General features: G+C 36.5%; 1 protein-coding gene across 1 annotated transcript in view; it reads left to right on the top strand.

Moving 5' to 3' along the window:
• The window catches only part of CFAP44 (cilia and flagella associated protein 44), a 144,683-nt gene that overhangs the window by 40,281 nt on the left and 89,730 nt on the right, over window positions 1-14,672 (top strand). The window contains exons 9-15 of the mRNA XM_061193078.1: window positions 1,311-1,475; window positions 3,439-3,594; window positions 4,206-4,253; window positions 4,877-4,976; window positions 5,633-5,727; window positions 8,163-8,372; window positions 9,000-9,110. Coding sequence (XP_061049061.1) covers window positions 1,311-1,475; window positions 3,439-3,594; window positions 4,206-4,253; window positions 4,877-4,976; window positions 5,633-5,727; window positions 8,163-8,372; window positions 9,000-9,110 — 885 coding nt within the window. The remainder of the gene's footprint in view (window positions 1-1,310; window positions 1,476-3,438; window positions 3,595-4,205; window positions 4,254-4,876; window positions 4,977-5,632; window positions 5,728-8,162; window positions 8,373-8,999; window positions 9,111-14,672) is intronic.

Below are 14,672 nucleotides of genomic sequence, written 5' to 3'. Positions count from 1 at the left end.
GCTTTAGTTACTGGACAGAAAAAAAAAGTCTAAGTAAAGACAAGTGGGCTGAGGCTAAATAGGTAGAATAGATAAGCATAGGTAGACTGGAGAAGTAGAAAAGACTGAGTAAGGTCATAAGTTCCTCAAGGTGAGAGGAAAATGGGGCTGCAGAGTCCTCGAGCAGGCAGGCAAGAATTAGATCAGAGTTCTCAAAGGGCATTGCATGCAACATTCTTTTGCACAGAAACTCTATGAAAAGACTTTCCTGGTCAAATTCCTTTGCAGCTAGAAATTTCTCATGGTGATTCCCAGTGAACACTTCTGTATTAAAGCTTCCAAGGGGTCCTAGAGAAAAGAAACTTGTTTGACTTTGTTTGTCCTAGCATATGTCTTCTGAGGCAGCGTTAGTTGGAATGGGAGGTTTTGAGCCACAGTGCGTGGTTTAGAACCCTGACTCCTCTGAGTAATTTTGGGCAACGTACTTAACTGTTCTGTGCTTCAGTTTTTTCACTTTATAAAATGGGGATAGTAATAGTCAGGACTTCCATTCGCCCAGATGGTTCCTTTGTGCAAATGAGAAAAACTGTCTCTTCTGGGAAAATAAAGTACCCAACCTGTACAACAGCACATGGTATCCTTGGTAAATGCACCGAGTTCATATGGTTTTTAGGATTAAATAACAATATATGTTAAGTGCTCAAGCACTGCTTGGCATGGAGTCAATACTCAATTAGTATTACTTATTATGTTATACTAGTTAAACATCTTAAGAACTAGTGTTTGGTGGTACATACTTTGGGAAGTGCTGGATTAAGTGCATTAATGTGAAATGGTTCTAGACGATCATCCTTATTTGAAATTGAATTATATTCTGCTATAATTTGCTGAGTTCAGTACTGGCCTCACAATTATCAAACATCTTATAACATTTGATATTATCACTCTTAAAAAGTAGAATTTCATCTATCAAGAACTTTAAACATGTCTCTAAATTTTGACCCGGTAATTCCACTCCTGGGTTGCGTCCTTAAGAGATGTACAAAGAAATCTACTGCAGATATGTTTGAAAAATTAACCAACATACAGCCTGATCACAATGAGGTAAAACTATGTATAATGCTAGGAGCAAATATGTCAAAATGTGACAAGTGGTTGTTTCTGGGGTAGTGAATTTTCATTGCTGTGTTTTCTTATTTTAAAAATTAAAAAAATATTTTACTTTCATAACCAAGAAAAATCTTTAGAAACAAGTCTCACCAGCTCTTTGAAGCATATATACACGTTTGTCTGTCTTAATGCACGTTCCTTCCTTTCCGCACACCTGCCAGGTGCTCTCAGGGTCAGAATGGGGCAACATGCTGCTTTGGGAAGGTGGCCACATCAAAGTCGAGCTGAGTCGAGCTTCAGGCAAGCCTTGTCACCAGGGTCCCATTAACCAGATAATGCTGGACGAGGGTGAAGTCATCACCATCGGGTCAGATGGATGTGTTAGGGTAAGTTTTCTTTACACTTGGACGGTAGCACCCACATCAAAACCTTGCAGATCACCCTGTGGGTTTTATCAGATTTTTATTTCTCACGAAGGTCACTTGATGAAGGAGATCAGTGGTCATTTACTCCTAGGGTCAACTCATTTTAAATAATGCTTCTCTTGTGGTAAATATTTAAATTCTAGTCAAAATTCATTTACATCTTGGCACTGAAATTTTCTGAGGGGACCTTTTGTTATTTTGATTCTGTTGTTGATATATCAATAGTAGCTTCGGAAAATGAATATCCATGTTACACAATGTTAACAGTGGACTCAGATGTCCTTCCAAAATGCCTGGTATGAATGGGTCATTTTCTAGGGACAACGAGGCCAAACATTTGTTAGTTATTTTTTACTGAGTTTACCAATTAGAAATACAAAGGTGAGCTGATAGGGTTTGCCTATGGATGCTCCCTTCCTGGTGCTCTGTACACTAGTGAACTCGCTTGTCCTCACCTGTGGACACTGTCCTGCCCATAGTGTGGGCTAAGCTGGGACATTGCTTCTGCATCTCCGTGCTTCTGGCTGTTGTCACACCTCTTCTCCCACCTACCCGTGTGTAGGTACCCTGCTGTTGCTGGCAAACCTGCAGTCTTCTGATTTGCCTTGTGGTCCCCACAGTATGTATTTCTACTGGGGCCTTTCATAAGAAAATATTCATAAAATGGAGTATTCTCTGGACATTCTTTAGGTAGTATTATTATCAGAAGTAAGACTGTATTATTTTTTTTAATAGTATGGTTACTATTAAAACCGTAAGAGTAGTATGACACTTACTGAGCTTACATATGGCTCAAACAATATATTAGAGACATGTCTTCCACAGTTTGTCCTCTTACCATTGGCTTTTTGAATCATGTTCAATTTAATTTTGTTCTATTTACTCATTGCTCTGAGAATCTTTTGTCCTTTATTATGTCATACAACGTATTCACTATCCTTCCAAGGCGTATGTCACGCCCAAATACATCAAAATACCAAGTGGAGGAAAACCTCAAGAGAAGAGAAGTTAAATACTTCACAGAGGATCACTTCATGGACATCACTAATTTGCTTCACCTTTCAAAGTCTGCCCTTATCTCTTCAGTCCTCTATGTTGTAAATCTCTGCCTCTCACCCTCTAGGAAAAACCTACTCCAACTCCCAGGAGTTAGTCTGACCCTAGGATCTGGGACTCTCCTCCACAAGGCTACTCTGTGGGACAACACCAATCCTCCCAAAGTCTGAGTTGTTGAGTCTAGGGTGACGTAGCAGGATGTGGCTACAGAACCATCCAGGCTGGGCTTTGGCACATCACAGAGGAAGTCCTTCCGAGTCTCTTCACCACATGAAGTGAAACTGTGCTGCCTCATCCTTCCCTAGTACTATTCTGGTCTCCTATCCCAAGAACAACAATCCTTATCTGAATAGTACAGTCTAAATCTATGATAAGGAAGAGAAACATTATGTCATGAAGACATTACCTACATCTGTTTTTCTCTGCTTATAATGAAGATAGTGCTTGAATCATTAAGCAAGAAGGTCTGTGTCCCCTTTCCAGGAGCCCATGGATCTAATGTAAAATGAGGCTCGTCATGATGTCTCAGTGTATGACTGAACTGTTTATTCCTTGTGGCCGCTATATATGCAGAAAGGCCTGACAGAAACCTTGAAATAAAGTTTACTTTGGGCAAATTAGAATTCTTATTCAGGTCTGTATTTTCTCACTAATCTCCATAAATACAAAAGAAATTATAATAATTCATTATTCCCATTTCAGAGCAAAATCCCAGGGTTAGATTTTGTCTGGTGTTTTAATTATACCTACTCATTATTTTCCTGAAACAAGAAGAAATGACTTTTGAAAAAAAATGGGGCCTTTTCTGGCTTAGAAAATATACATTCAGAAACTGCTGATTGATTAAAGTATTTTCTTATTTTTTAAGATATGGGATTTTGAGACAATAGACACTGCTGATACTATAGACGAGACTGGATTTTTAGAGATAGAGCCCATTAATGAACTTCAAGTAGACAAGAATGTCAGACTCTTCTCTATGATAAAAATGAATGAAATTGGAAATAACTTTTGGTTGTCTCAGGTAAGATGCACTCTTCTCTCTTCACTCTTTAAAGTTATCTGGACATTGGGACTTCCCTGGCAGTCCAGTGGTTAAGACTTTGCCTTCCAATGCAGAGGGTGCAGGTTTGATCCCTGGTTGGGGAGCTAAGATCCCACATGCCTCATGGCCAAAAAACCAAAACATAAAACAGAAGCAATACTGTAACAAATTCAATAAAGACTTTAAAAAAATACATTAAAAAAATAAAGTTATCTGGACATAAAATTAAAATAGTAGTATGATTTATTGTCACTGTAAATCCATTGTACTATTAAGACTACTATTGATACTACAATGAAGAGTTCCCTGAATTTTGATATTTAATTGACTTGTATTTTATACACAGAAAACAAATTAGCATTTTTATTATGTTAAACTGACTATAAGTTTTATGAGGTTGCTTCATTTATTGTGTCGTTGTGTTCTAAGATGCATGGACGTTGAAATTGTTTAATTCCAATCACACTTTAAAATATATGCAAGTTTTTGGTATGTTTTGTCCTTTAACTAAATCATAAAAAGAAAATTCCTTTAATTTGATGAAAGTCCAAAATGATGAACAAAATATTATTAGGTATTTAATTTTTTAGGATTCCAATGGAGCCATATGGAAGCTTGACCTTAGCTTTTCAAATATTGTAAGTTGACTATTTTTCTTATTTTTTTCTAATTCTCATAGTAAAAATCTTTGTTGTTATTCTTTAAAAGATACTCTTTTTCCATATTTGATCATTGTTCTCATCAAAAACTTGCTCAACGTATCCAAAGAATCCATACTGTTTCTGTCTCTTTCTCTCGTTATGATTTTACATAAAAAAGGATCTATCTCATAACAGAATTTACAGGAAAAGTGGCAATGACAATGCCTAACATTATACAGTACTTTACAGTTTTCATAAACATATGGCATTTTAATGTATATTATCTCATATAATCCTCACAACTACTCTATTTTGTAGGCAGGCAGTTGCCATCATCTCATTTTACTGATGAAGAAATGGAAACTGGCATTTGAAGTGACTTGTGCCAAATCACACAGCCATCAAGCGCATCATCTGTCTCTCCTAATTCCAAACTTCAGCGCCCTTTCTGTCTTACTATGCCTTTTCTTATTTCTGTTCAGATGAAGTCACACATGATACAGGGTTCTATTTGCATTTCTTTAAACTTGGCCTTAATTCTGTGTTAACCTATCTTTGAGCTCTAATAGGATCCTTTTACCTATCTTTGAGCTCTAATAGGATCTTTTTTTTGTTATCAGACCCAAGATCCAGAATGCCTCTTCTCCTTCCATTCTGGAGCCATTGAAGCCTTGGCCGTCTCTCCTCTCACTTATCTCATGGCCACTACTGGCTTGGACTGTAAGTAGGAACTCATATCTGGACCTTTGTGTTTTGTTTTCCATTAATTTTTTAATGTGTTTGATTAAAGTATTTGAGAATTTTTCCAAAAGGGAAGCTTCTTGATGCAAGTGAGATGAGTTTCAGGAGAGGGGAAAGGGCCCAAAATACGGCAACCATGGTTATTGCGAGAGATTAAAATAAAGACACATCGATAAGTTACTCGTGAAAATACCATTCATCTTGGTGTTATCCACATTCGTGCTTTTCCTTTTCTTTCCATCTCCTTTCTTCCTTCTTGACTTACAGTGAATCTATGTGGACTGTGCAAGGTGAAATTGATCCACCAGTCAATCATCAGTTGTTTCTTTACTACAGTCGTCCCTCTGTATCTGTGTGGGGATTTGTTCCAGGACTCCACTGATACCAAAATCCACAGATGCTCAAGTCCCTTATATAAAATGGCATAGTATTATTCATGTTTATAAATTACCTGATTGAGGGTATACATGTAAATTTTTAACTAAAGAAAGGCCATTAGATTATCAGTTGATTTAATTTTTATGATGTTTCTTGTTTAGTGCTTAAATGTGAAGTGAGCTAAAGTTATTAAAGATATTTATATATAAATATATATATATAAATAACTTGTTTCTTTTAAAACTGTCTTTCTGTAGGCTCTGTTAGACTCTATGATTTTGCTAGCAAAACTCCTTTGGTTCAGATGAAATTCAAACAAGGAGGTGCTGCCCTTGCTTGGGTACCACGACTGGTAAGCTTATTGTTATAATGAATTTCTACTAGAATCTATTTGTAAATATGGTATATTAGTGCTATTAGAAACACAGATATTTTCTGACTCTGGATTTTACAGAAGAACAAAAATTTTAGTTCACTCAGAATGTGATAGAAATCATATCATGACTTTGCTATTGTGGTTTTGGTTCTGTTTTAATGAAAATCTATTGTTATGCCACCTAAAGTTTAGAAATGGTTCCATGTTAAAAAGTAATTACTTGACAGAACTTTGTGTATCTGTCCTCTGTCTGACTCTGATTCATTCATTCTATATATTTCCAGCATGTCTGCAATGTGCCAGTCCTTTTACTAGATTCTGGGAATATAGCAATGAACAAAAAGACAAAAATATTTGCCCTCATGAATCTCCCACTCTAGTGGGAGACAGGAGGCAGAGACAGACAAAAAACAAAATAAGTAAATTTATGTGATATGTTAGATAATGATAAGAGCTATGGAAAAAATTAGAGATCATTGTTCTAGTTGTCTATTGCTGTGTAATAAACTACCCCAAATGTAGTGGCATAAAATGGCAATCATCTTATTTTGCTCACAGTCTCTGGTTTGGGAATTCGGACAGGTGACAACAAGGATGGATTATCTCTGCTTCACAGTATCTGGGGCCTCAGTTGGGAAGATTTGAATGGTTGGGGCCTAGAGTCATCTGAAGGCTTCTTTGTTACAGGTCTGGCACCTGGGTTGAAGGTTAGGCTAAGCTGGGATGTCAACAGCAGTGCTTACCTGAAGCCCATGCCACATGGAGAGGTCATTATCACAGCATGGTGGCCTCAGGGCAGTCACACACTTCTTTATGGCAGCTCAGGGCTCCAAGATCTAGTGTTCCAACAAATAAGGCAGAAGCTGCTGTCCTTTTATGACCTGGCCTCGGAAGTCACATAATGTCACTTGTACCATACTCAGTTGGGTGAAGCAGTCACAAGCCCCCCCCTAATCCAGATTCAAGGAGGGAGGGACTTAAACCCCACCTCTCCATGAGAGGCATGGCAAAAAATTTGCAGCCAAGTTTTTAAAATGTCATGGGAATGTTTGGGGAATATTTTATCCTTATTGTTTTGGGTTGAAGTCAAAGAGAAAATGTTCCAGGCCCAAAGTAGATGTGGAGGTGGCTGGAATGGAGGGGAATTTCATGATGGGATCAAGACCAGAAGGAGAACTCAGGCCAGGGAATAGAAGCAGAACAATGATGAGGCTGGATTAAGTAGAAATGACAGAGTATTTAGATTACCAAACATGGATCACTCTTTATCCTAATCTATTTACACTCTTACCTAAATTCTTTAAAATACAGCCTATGTAATTGAATCATTTTTTCAGATGCTTGGGCAATGTCCATAGAATGTTTTCTTTTTTAGCCTTATATCCAAGTAATGATCATATGGATATTATGCTTGAATTGCCCCTTCTTCATACCCTCTTGCCTTTCTGGAAAACTGCACATCATTGTTTACAATTTAGCTCAGGTCAGATATCATCTCCTCTGCATAGCCCTCCATGACCCCACCTTCAAGTAGAGCCGCGTACTTCTTCCTTTGTGGTTTTTGTTTAAGGACTGTGTATATACCTCTTTTATAGCACTTATCACAGTGTACTAAGATGACTTGCTTTATTGACTGTCTTTCCTACCAGACTGTTTGTTCTTCATGGCGACGCCATATCTTATTCTTCTTTGTACTTCCAGTGCCTCTACAGTTACTGGTACATTTAGACACTTAGTAAATGTTTGCATAAACATTCAGTTGGAATTGAATGGAATATAGTTTTCTTATTCCCAAGATTTTCATAATTGCCTGGCCTCAGGGATGATCAATCTGCTCTAAAGAATACCAAGGCTCTTGCCCTTCTCCTGAATGCCTTCTGAGATAGCAGATTTAGTACATTAAGACATTGCTAGATTTATATCTCTGGCCCAGACTTCTCCTCTAAGCTGCAGACTAGGTCAGCTTTCTTTGCTATGTGCTCTCAGAGAACGTTTATTTCCTTTTACTTATTTCAGTTCATAATTCCATATTCATTTGTGTGGTTGATTAATGTCTGTCCTCCCACTCAACCATAAATTTGTGAAAACAGGGGTTGAGACTGTTTATGCTCACACTTGGGTTGCTGGTGATGGGTGCCTGGCACATAGTAGACAGACATTCCACCAACTTTTGCTCATTGAATGCTTGGATTGTCATTGTTTACCTGTCTCATGGTCAGCAGTGATAAGGAACTGTCATAGAAGAGATGGAGGTTACCAGAAAGTAGTATAAGGAATTATTGATTAACATTTATTTTAGTTAATTATTTAGTTAAATAATTTAAGTCTAAATAAAATACAGAAATCTGTTATGTAGTACAGCTTTCTTAATCAACTGATTTCAGAAACCCTGCATTTCTTTTTTGTCCAAGGTAAGCTACGGTGGAGCACAGATTACTGCAGGATTTGAAGATGGCGTTGTTCGAATTCTTGAACTTTATGATCCAAAAGGGCTCACAATTTTTGTGGGACGGAAGAGAGTTTCAGATGCAGATATTCGTTTGAAACAGGTTTTCAAACCTCATACTTCTCTTGTCACTGCTTTAGCTTATGATCGTGATGGAGAAGTTCTAGCTACAGGGGTAAGTAGTAGATTTCCTTATGTTTCCTATTGAATTTTCGTGGTTAATCCTGCCTTATTAGTCTTCCTACTTAATGATGCCTTATTTGCTTATATTCCTTTCTGAGAATATATCCATATTTTGTTTTCTTTGTATTCAGATTCTTTCAGATAGTCTGTGCATGACATTTAAAAATATTCTCACAAGTTTAGTTGTAATGCTTATTTTAAATGAATAGAAATTTTCAACTGAGAATCATGCAACATGTATTACGTATAATCAACATTTTATAACCTAGGTATGTTCTTATATAGAATTGTCATAAATGAAGAGAATAAACATGTAAATTCTTTATGCATAAATAGGTGAGCATATGCATTGTGGAATTTTTTGTGAATTAATCTTATATACAGGTATGGTGATCATCTTTTCAGAAACACATACAAGAAAACATGGTTTGTCAAGTGTTCGCATGGGGAAAATGAAGCAAATAATTTGAAATAAGAATGTTCCCAGAATAACCTGGGGAAATATGATCATTGTAGGTATAAGTATACAGTGGGTGTAATATAGCTGTTAAATGCTTCTTTGTACTGTATGCAATATGTTTCATAATAATATATATTTGGGTATCTCTCTTTTTCTTAGAGTAAAGATCAAACTGTCTTCTTCTTTGAAGTGGAAAGGGATTATAAGCCAATCGGTTATATTACTACTCCTGGACCTGTTTGCCAGTTAACCTGGTCTACAGCCTCTCATGTAAGTAGTTATTTGTCTTCGTGTTTAAATCTCAATTACTACATAGTGAAGTGATCTGGTAGATAGAGAATAGTAGGTGGAATTATTAGCTCCACTCCTGGGTCCTGCCGTGAGGGGCCAGGGAAGCTGCTCAGCTTTACTAGTGGAGCATTACTCAGGAGCTTCAAGCCCTTCCCATTACCTCCTCCCTCTTCCATAATCTAATTAATCTATTATATCAGACTTTGCTTCAACAATGGAGACTTCAGCCCAAAACACAACATGTCAGAATGTGTTGAGTGTACTTGTCCTCATGTTTATCTCTTTACTTCTCTTCTGCTCCCATTCCAGCTCCATTTTCTCTTCTAATCTTCCATTGCCTCTTTTCTAATAACAATTGGTGATTCAGTATTGATTACTAATCTTATTTAATGCCCCTAATTTCCCTAATTTTGAGCATAGGATAATTCAGTCACCTGAATATTGATTGAATGTCTAAACCAGGTCCTGTACTAGGGTTCCGGCATAATAATAATGCTGATGAACCGCATAGAAGTACTGTCAGGATTTTGCGGGGGTGAGCGGTAACATCTGTAATCTATTTTAAGCTCTTCTAAAGAAAATGGCTATAAAAATATAGTAGTACCTAGAAAACATATTTTTTAAATTAACAAATACTCATTGTTTTCATCTTTGCTAGGCCCTGGTGATGGATTCAATAAGCAGTACATAACAGTATCTTCTGAAGGAGAAAAAAATACACATGTTTAAGAGTTATATTGATCTGTGATAGAATTATTTAAGATTTTACAAGGGAATGGGTGACTAAAATATCAGTGATATCAGTGGTATAGACAATACATGCTGTGAATATAGAACATGTATATCAAGAAAGGGAATATCAAGGAAGGGAGAAGTTAACACGTGATGTGAGTTAGTTGAGAGGAGGAGAGTGCAAGTTGTGTAGGTGAAGGGAAAGAGAGCTGCAAAGGATGCTCTGTGTTAAAGCATGAGCTGTTGTATCACAACATATAATATTTTGTGCATCCTTCAATCATTTCCCTATATAACAAAGTTTTAAAAAACCCAGCATTTTTCAGGGGTTGGGAATGATGGGTGGGAAGGGGGTGGGTGTGACTCTAAAGGGGCAGCTTGAGGGAGATCTTTGTAGTGGTGGGATAGTTTATGTTTTGATTGTGGATGGTTACATGAATCTGCACATGTGATAAAATGACATAGAACTATACACGCATTCTATATTAATGTTGATCTAGTTTTGATATTGTTGCAGAAGAAGTAACCGATGGGAGAAACTGGGCAAAAGGTATAAACCTCTTTGTACTATCTTTGCAGCTTCCTATGAATTAATAATTTTTGTTTTAGTTTCTTATTTTGAAGTAATTAAGGCAGAAAAGACACCCCGCCCCCCCAAAACAAAAAAACAATTCAAAAGTCATTTCAGGCAGTGGTGCCAATTAGCACTTACATTTCTAGTATTATTTGGGAATTACTAATGTAAATTACTCTCATCTCACAATATATACATGCACCAAATCATCACGTTATGCACCTTAAACTTACACAATGTTATGTCAGTTATATTACAATGAAGCTGAGGGAAAAAGGTAAATTAACATGTGTAACTGATACTGCACACTTCAGTTGTCCAAATAGCAATAGCGGTTAGCCCCTACCAGCTCACTGGTCAGACCTCCTACCTTTCTGAATGCATTAAGCTTCTGCTCATTTTGGTTTCCAATAAAGGTGCATCACACACAGAACCATTCCATCTGCAATGGTCACTACCATGATCACTTAGGCAGCAGTGTGGAGAAGTTACAAGGGAGCCAAATGAGAGGCAGGTAGATCTATTGAACAGCTGTGTTCCAGAGAAGATGTGACCAAAGTGTGAAAGACTGTGTGGATAAGAGATAGGTAGAATTGACTGAACTTGGTGATCTTCTGAATTTATGGGGGTAATTTTGATGTGTCTAAATGGAATTCATTAGATTTTTTCTAAGACATGTTTTTTTCCTCCTGCATTTTTCTGAGAGCACCATTCTCCCTGTTACCTAAACCAGAAAATCTTTAGAGCCATCTCTTCCCTACCTCTAACCACCCTGCTTTGGTGGTTCACCAAGGCCCCCCATTGGTTATGCACCCAAAACATCTGTTAAATCTGTCTCTTCCTCTATGTTGTCTTTGTTCCTCTTTGTTTCATGCATTAAGCTTTGAACTTGATCTTCTCTGCCTAAAATGACCTCCTTTTTGTCATCCTAGCACACATCAACTCACTATATTTTAACACACACACAATTTACTAATATTTTATTAAGGATATTTGCATCTACATTCATAACAGAGTGATAATTTCCCCCTTTTGTAATGTCCTTGCCAGCTTTGGAATCAAGGTATTTCTGGCCTTTTTTTTTTTTAAAAAGAGGTCTTTTCTATTCTCTGGACCTGATTTGTTGTTTGTAGGAGGATTTTAAATAATGGATTGAATTTCTTCACTAGATGTCTTCTTTTAGCAGTTTATAGTTCTATAACTTCCAACCCACAATTTTATACCCAGTGGTAGTATCTTTCAAAAACGAAAGTAAGTAAACAGTAATGTGACTTTTTGGATGAAATGAGCAACTCCTGTTCTCATGCAGCTTAGGATTGTGCAAATGTTTTAAACGCAAAGGCCCAGCAGAATGTCAGGCTCCCTTTTCTGCATTTCCCTTTTCTCTGGTATCATGTGCCATCAAATCCTAACTTTCTTGTCACTTTGAACTTCAGCTTTTGTCTATTCATCTCTGAGAGAGTGCCTAAAGCTCTAGAACACTGCATTCTGTTTGGCTTCTAGGTCCCATGCAGTAAGTTGACCAATGCCCTTAGGAGAAAGAGGTGCAGAGAATGCCCAGCTCACCTCACCTAGCTTCCCTTCTCCTGTGATCTTGGCTCTTAGAGCTGTGGCTGTACTGGTTTCTCTGTGTTGTCTTGAACTAGCTGATTTAGCAAACTTTTCATGTGTCGTTGAATTCAGTTTGCTAACATTAGTGTTTTTCAATTATGTTTATAAAAAAGATTTGGATAATATTTTCTGTCTTCATAGTTCATCATCAAGTTTGTTATTAAGGTTTTTTTAATCTCCTAAGATGAGTTGTAAAATATTCTCTCTCTCTATTCTCTTGAAGAATTTGTAATATATTAGAATTTTGAATTTTTGGCAGGCTTGGTAGTAGAGCCATCAGAGCATAGGGTTTTGTTTTTTTTTTTTGAGGTGCTTTTAAAAAAGTTAATTCAATGCCTTTAATGATTATAGTTCTTCTTTTTAAATTTTAAAGTATAATTGACATAAATAAGTCTCAGATATACGACATGATTTGATACTTGTATACATTGTGAACTGATCACCACAATAAGTCTAGTTAACATCTGTCACCATACATGAGAACTTCTGAGATCTACTCTGAGCAACATTCAAATATGCAGTACAGTATTATTAACTATAGTCATCATGCTGTACATTACATTCCCATGACTTATTTTATCACTGGAAATTTGTACATTTTGAACCCCTCCATTTTACCATCACCCAGCCCCTGCCTCTGGCAACCACCAGTCTGTTTTCTGTACCTAATGTTTTTTTCTTTTTTAAAGATTCCACATACAATTGATATCATGCAATATTTGTCTTTCTTTTCCTGACTTATTTCACTTAGCATAATGTCCTCAAGGTCCATCCATATTGTTGCAAATGACAAGATTTCATTCTTTTTTATGGCTGAATAATATTCCATTGTGTACATATAATCACAATGGAATATTTTCTTTATCCATTCATCCTTCAATGAACACGTAGTTTCCATATCTTGGCTATTGTAAAGAATGCTGTGATAAACTTGAGGGTGCATGTATCTTTTCGAGTTAATGTTTTCATTTTCTCAGATAAATACCCTGAAGTAGGATTGCTGGATCATGTGGTAGTTCTATTTTTAATTTTTTGAAGAATCTCCACAATGTTTTCCGTAGTGGCTGTACTGATTTATGTTCCCACCAGCAGTGCACAAAGGTTCCCTTTTCTCTACATCTTAGCCAACATTTCTTGTCTTTTTGATAATAGCTATTCTAACAGGTGTGAGGTGATATCTCATTGTGGTTTTGATTTGCAGTTCCCTGATGATTAGTGATGTTGAGCATATCTTCATGTACTTGTTGTCTGTCTCTATGTCTTCTTTGGAAAAATGTCTGTTCAGATCTTCTGCCCCCTTTTTAATTGGATTGTTTGTGCTTTTTTTTTTTTGCTAATGAGTTGTACGAGTTCTGTATGTATTTTGGATATTAATCCCTTTTCAGGTAGATTATTTGCAAATATTTTTGCTTATTCATAAGGTTGCCTTTCATTTTGTTGAGTTCTTTGCTGTGCAAAAGCTTTTTTAGTTTGATGTAGTCTCACTTGTTTGTTTTTGCTTTTGTTGCCTTTGCTTTTGGTATCAGATCCAAAAACTCATCACAAAGACCAATGACAAGGTCAAGGAACTTACTGCCTATGTTTTCTGCAAGGAGTTTCATGGTTTCAGGTCTTACATTCAAGTCTTTAATTCGTTTTGAGTTAATTTTTGTGCATGGTATAAGATAGTAGTCCAGTTTCATCCTTTTGCCTGTGGCTGTCCAGTTTTCCCAGCACCATTTATTGAAGAGACTGTCTTAACCCCCTTGTGTAGTCTTGGCTCCTTTGTCATAGTGGATTTATTTTTGGGTTCTCTATTCTGTTCCATTGATCTCTATGACTGTTTTTATGCCAATACCATATTGTTTTGATTACTATAGCTTTGCAGTATAGTTTGAAATCAGGTAGTGTGATGTCTCCAGCTTTGACTTCTTTCTCAAGATTGCTTTGGCTATTCAGGGTCTCTTGTGGTTCCAATCAGATGTGTTCTTCTTGATTTAATTTTGGTAAGTACATTTTTTTCCCCCAGGGAACTTGTTTATTTCCTTTGAATTTTCAAATTTTTTGTCTGTAATTTTCTTAATGTCACAGGATCTGTAATGATGTTTCCTTTTCATTTTTTTATACTGGTCATTTTTTCCCCTTCCTCTTGCTTAATCTTCCTAGAGGTTTGTCAATTAGTGTTTTCAAGGAACTTTTCACTTTATTGATTTTATTTTGTTTTTTATTTTATTAAGTTATATTCTTTTATTACAATCCTACATTTACTGTCTTAAGGTTTATTTTCTTGTTTTCTAATTTCATGAAATGGATATTTATATTTTATTATTCTTCTTTATATGTATCTTTATGTGTACCTTATAAAGCGATAGGCTTTAATGTATCCCACAAGTTTTGATAATGTAGTATTTTTATTATCATCCAGTTGAAAATATTTTCTCAGTTTCATTTTGATTTCCTTGACCTATGGACTATTTAGAAGTATTGATATTTTATTGTTTATTTATTTTTAATCTTTTTTTTTTTTGGCTGTATTGTGTCTTCGTTGCTGTGCACAGGGTTTCTCTAGTTGCGGCGAGTGGGGGCTACTCTTTGTTGTGGTGCGCAGGCTTCTCATTGCAGTGGCTTCTCTTGTTGTGGAGCAT

The sequence above is a fragment of the Eubalaena glacialis genome, chromosome 6 (assembly GCF_028564815.1).
Source record: "Eubalaena glacialis isolate mEubGla1 chromosome 6, mEubGla1.1.hap2.+ XY, whole genome shotgun sequence".
NCBI classification, from domain to species: Eukaryota; Metazoa; Chordata; class Mammalia; order Artiodactyla; family Balaenidae; genus Eubalaena; species Eubalaena glacialis.
This window is presented reverse-complemented; position numbering and strand designations above follow the sequence as displayed.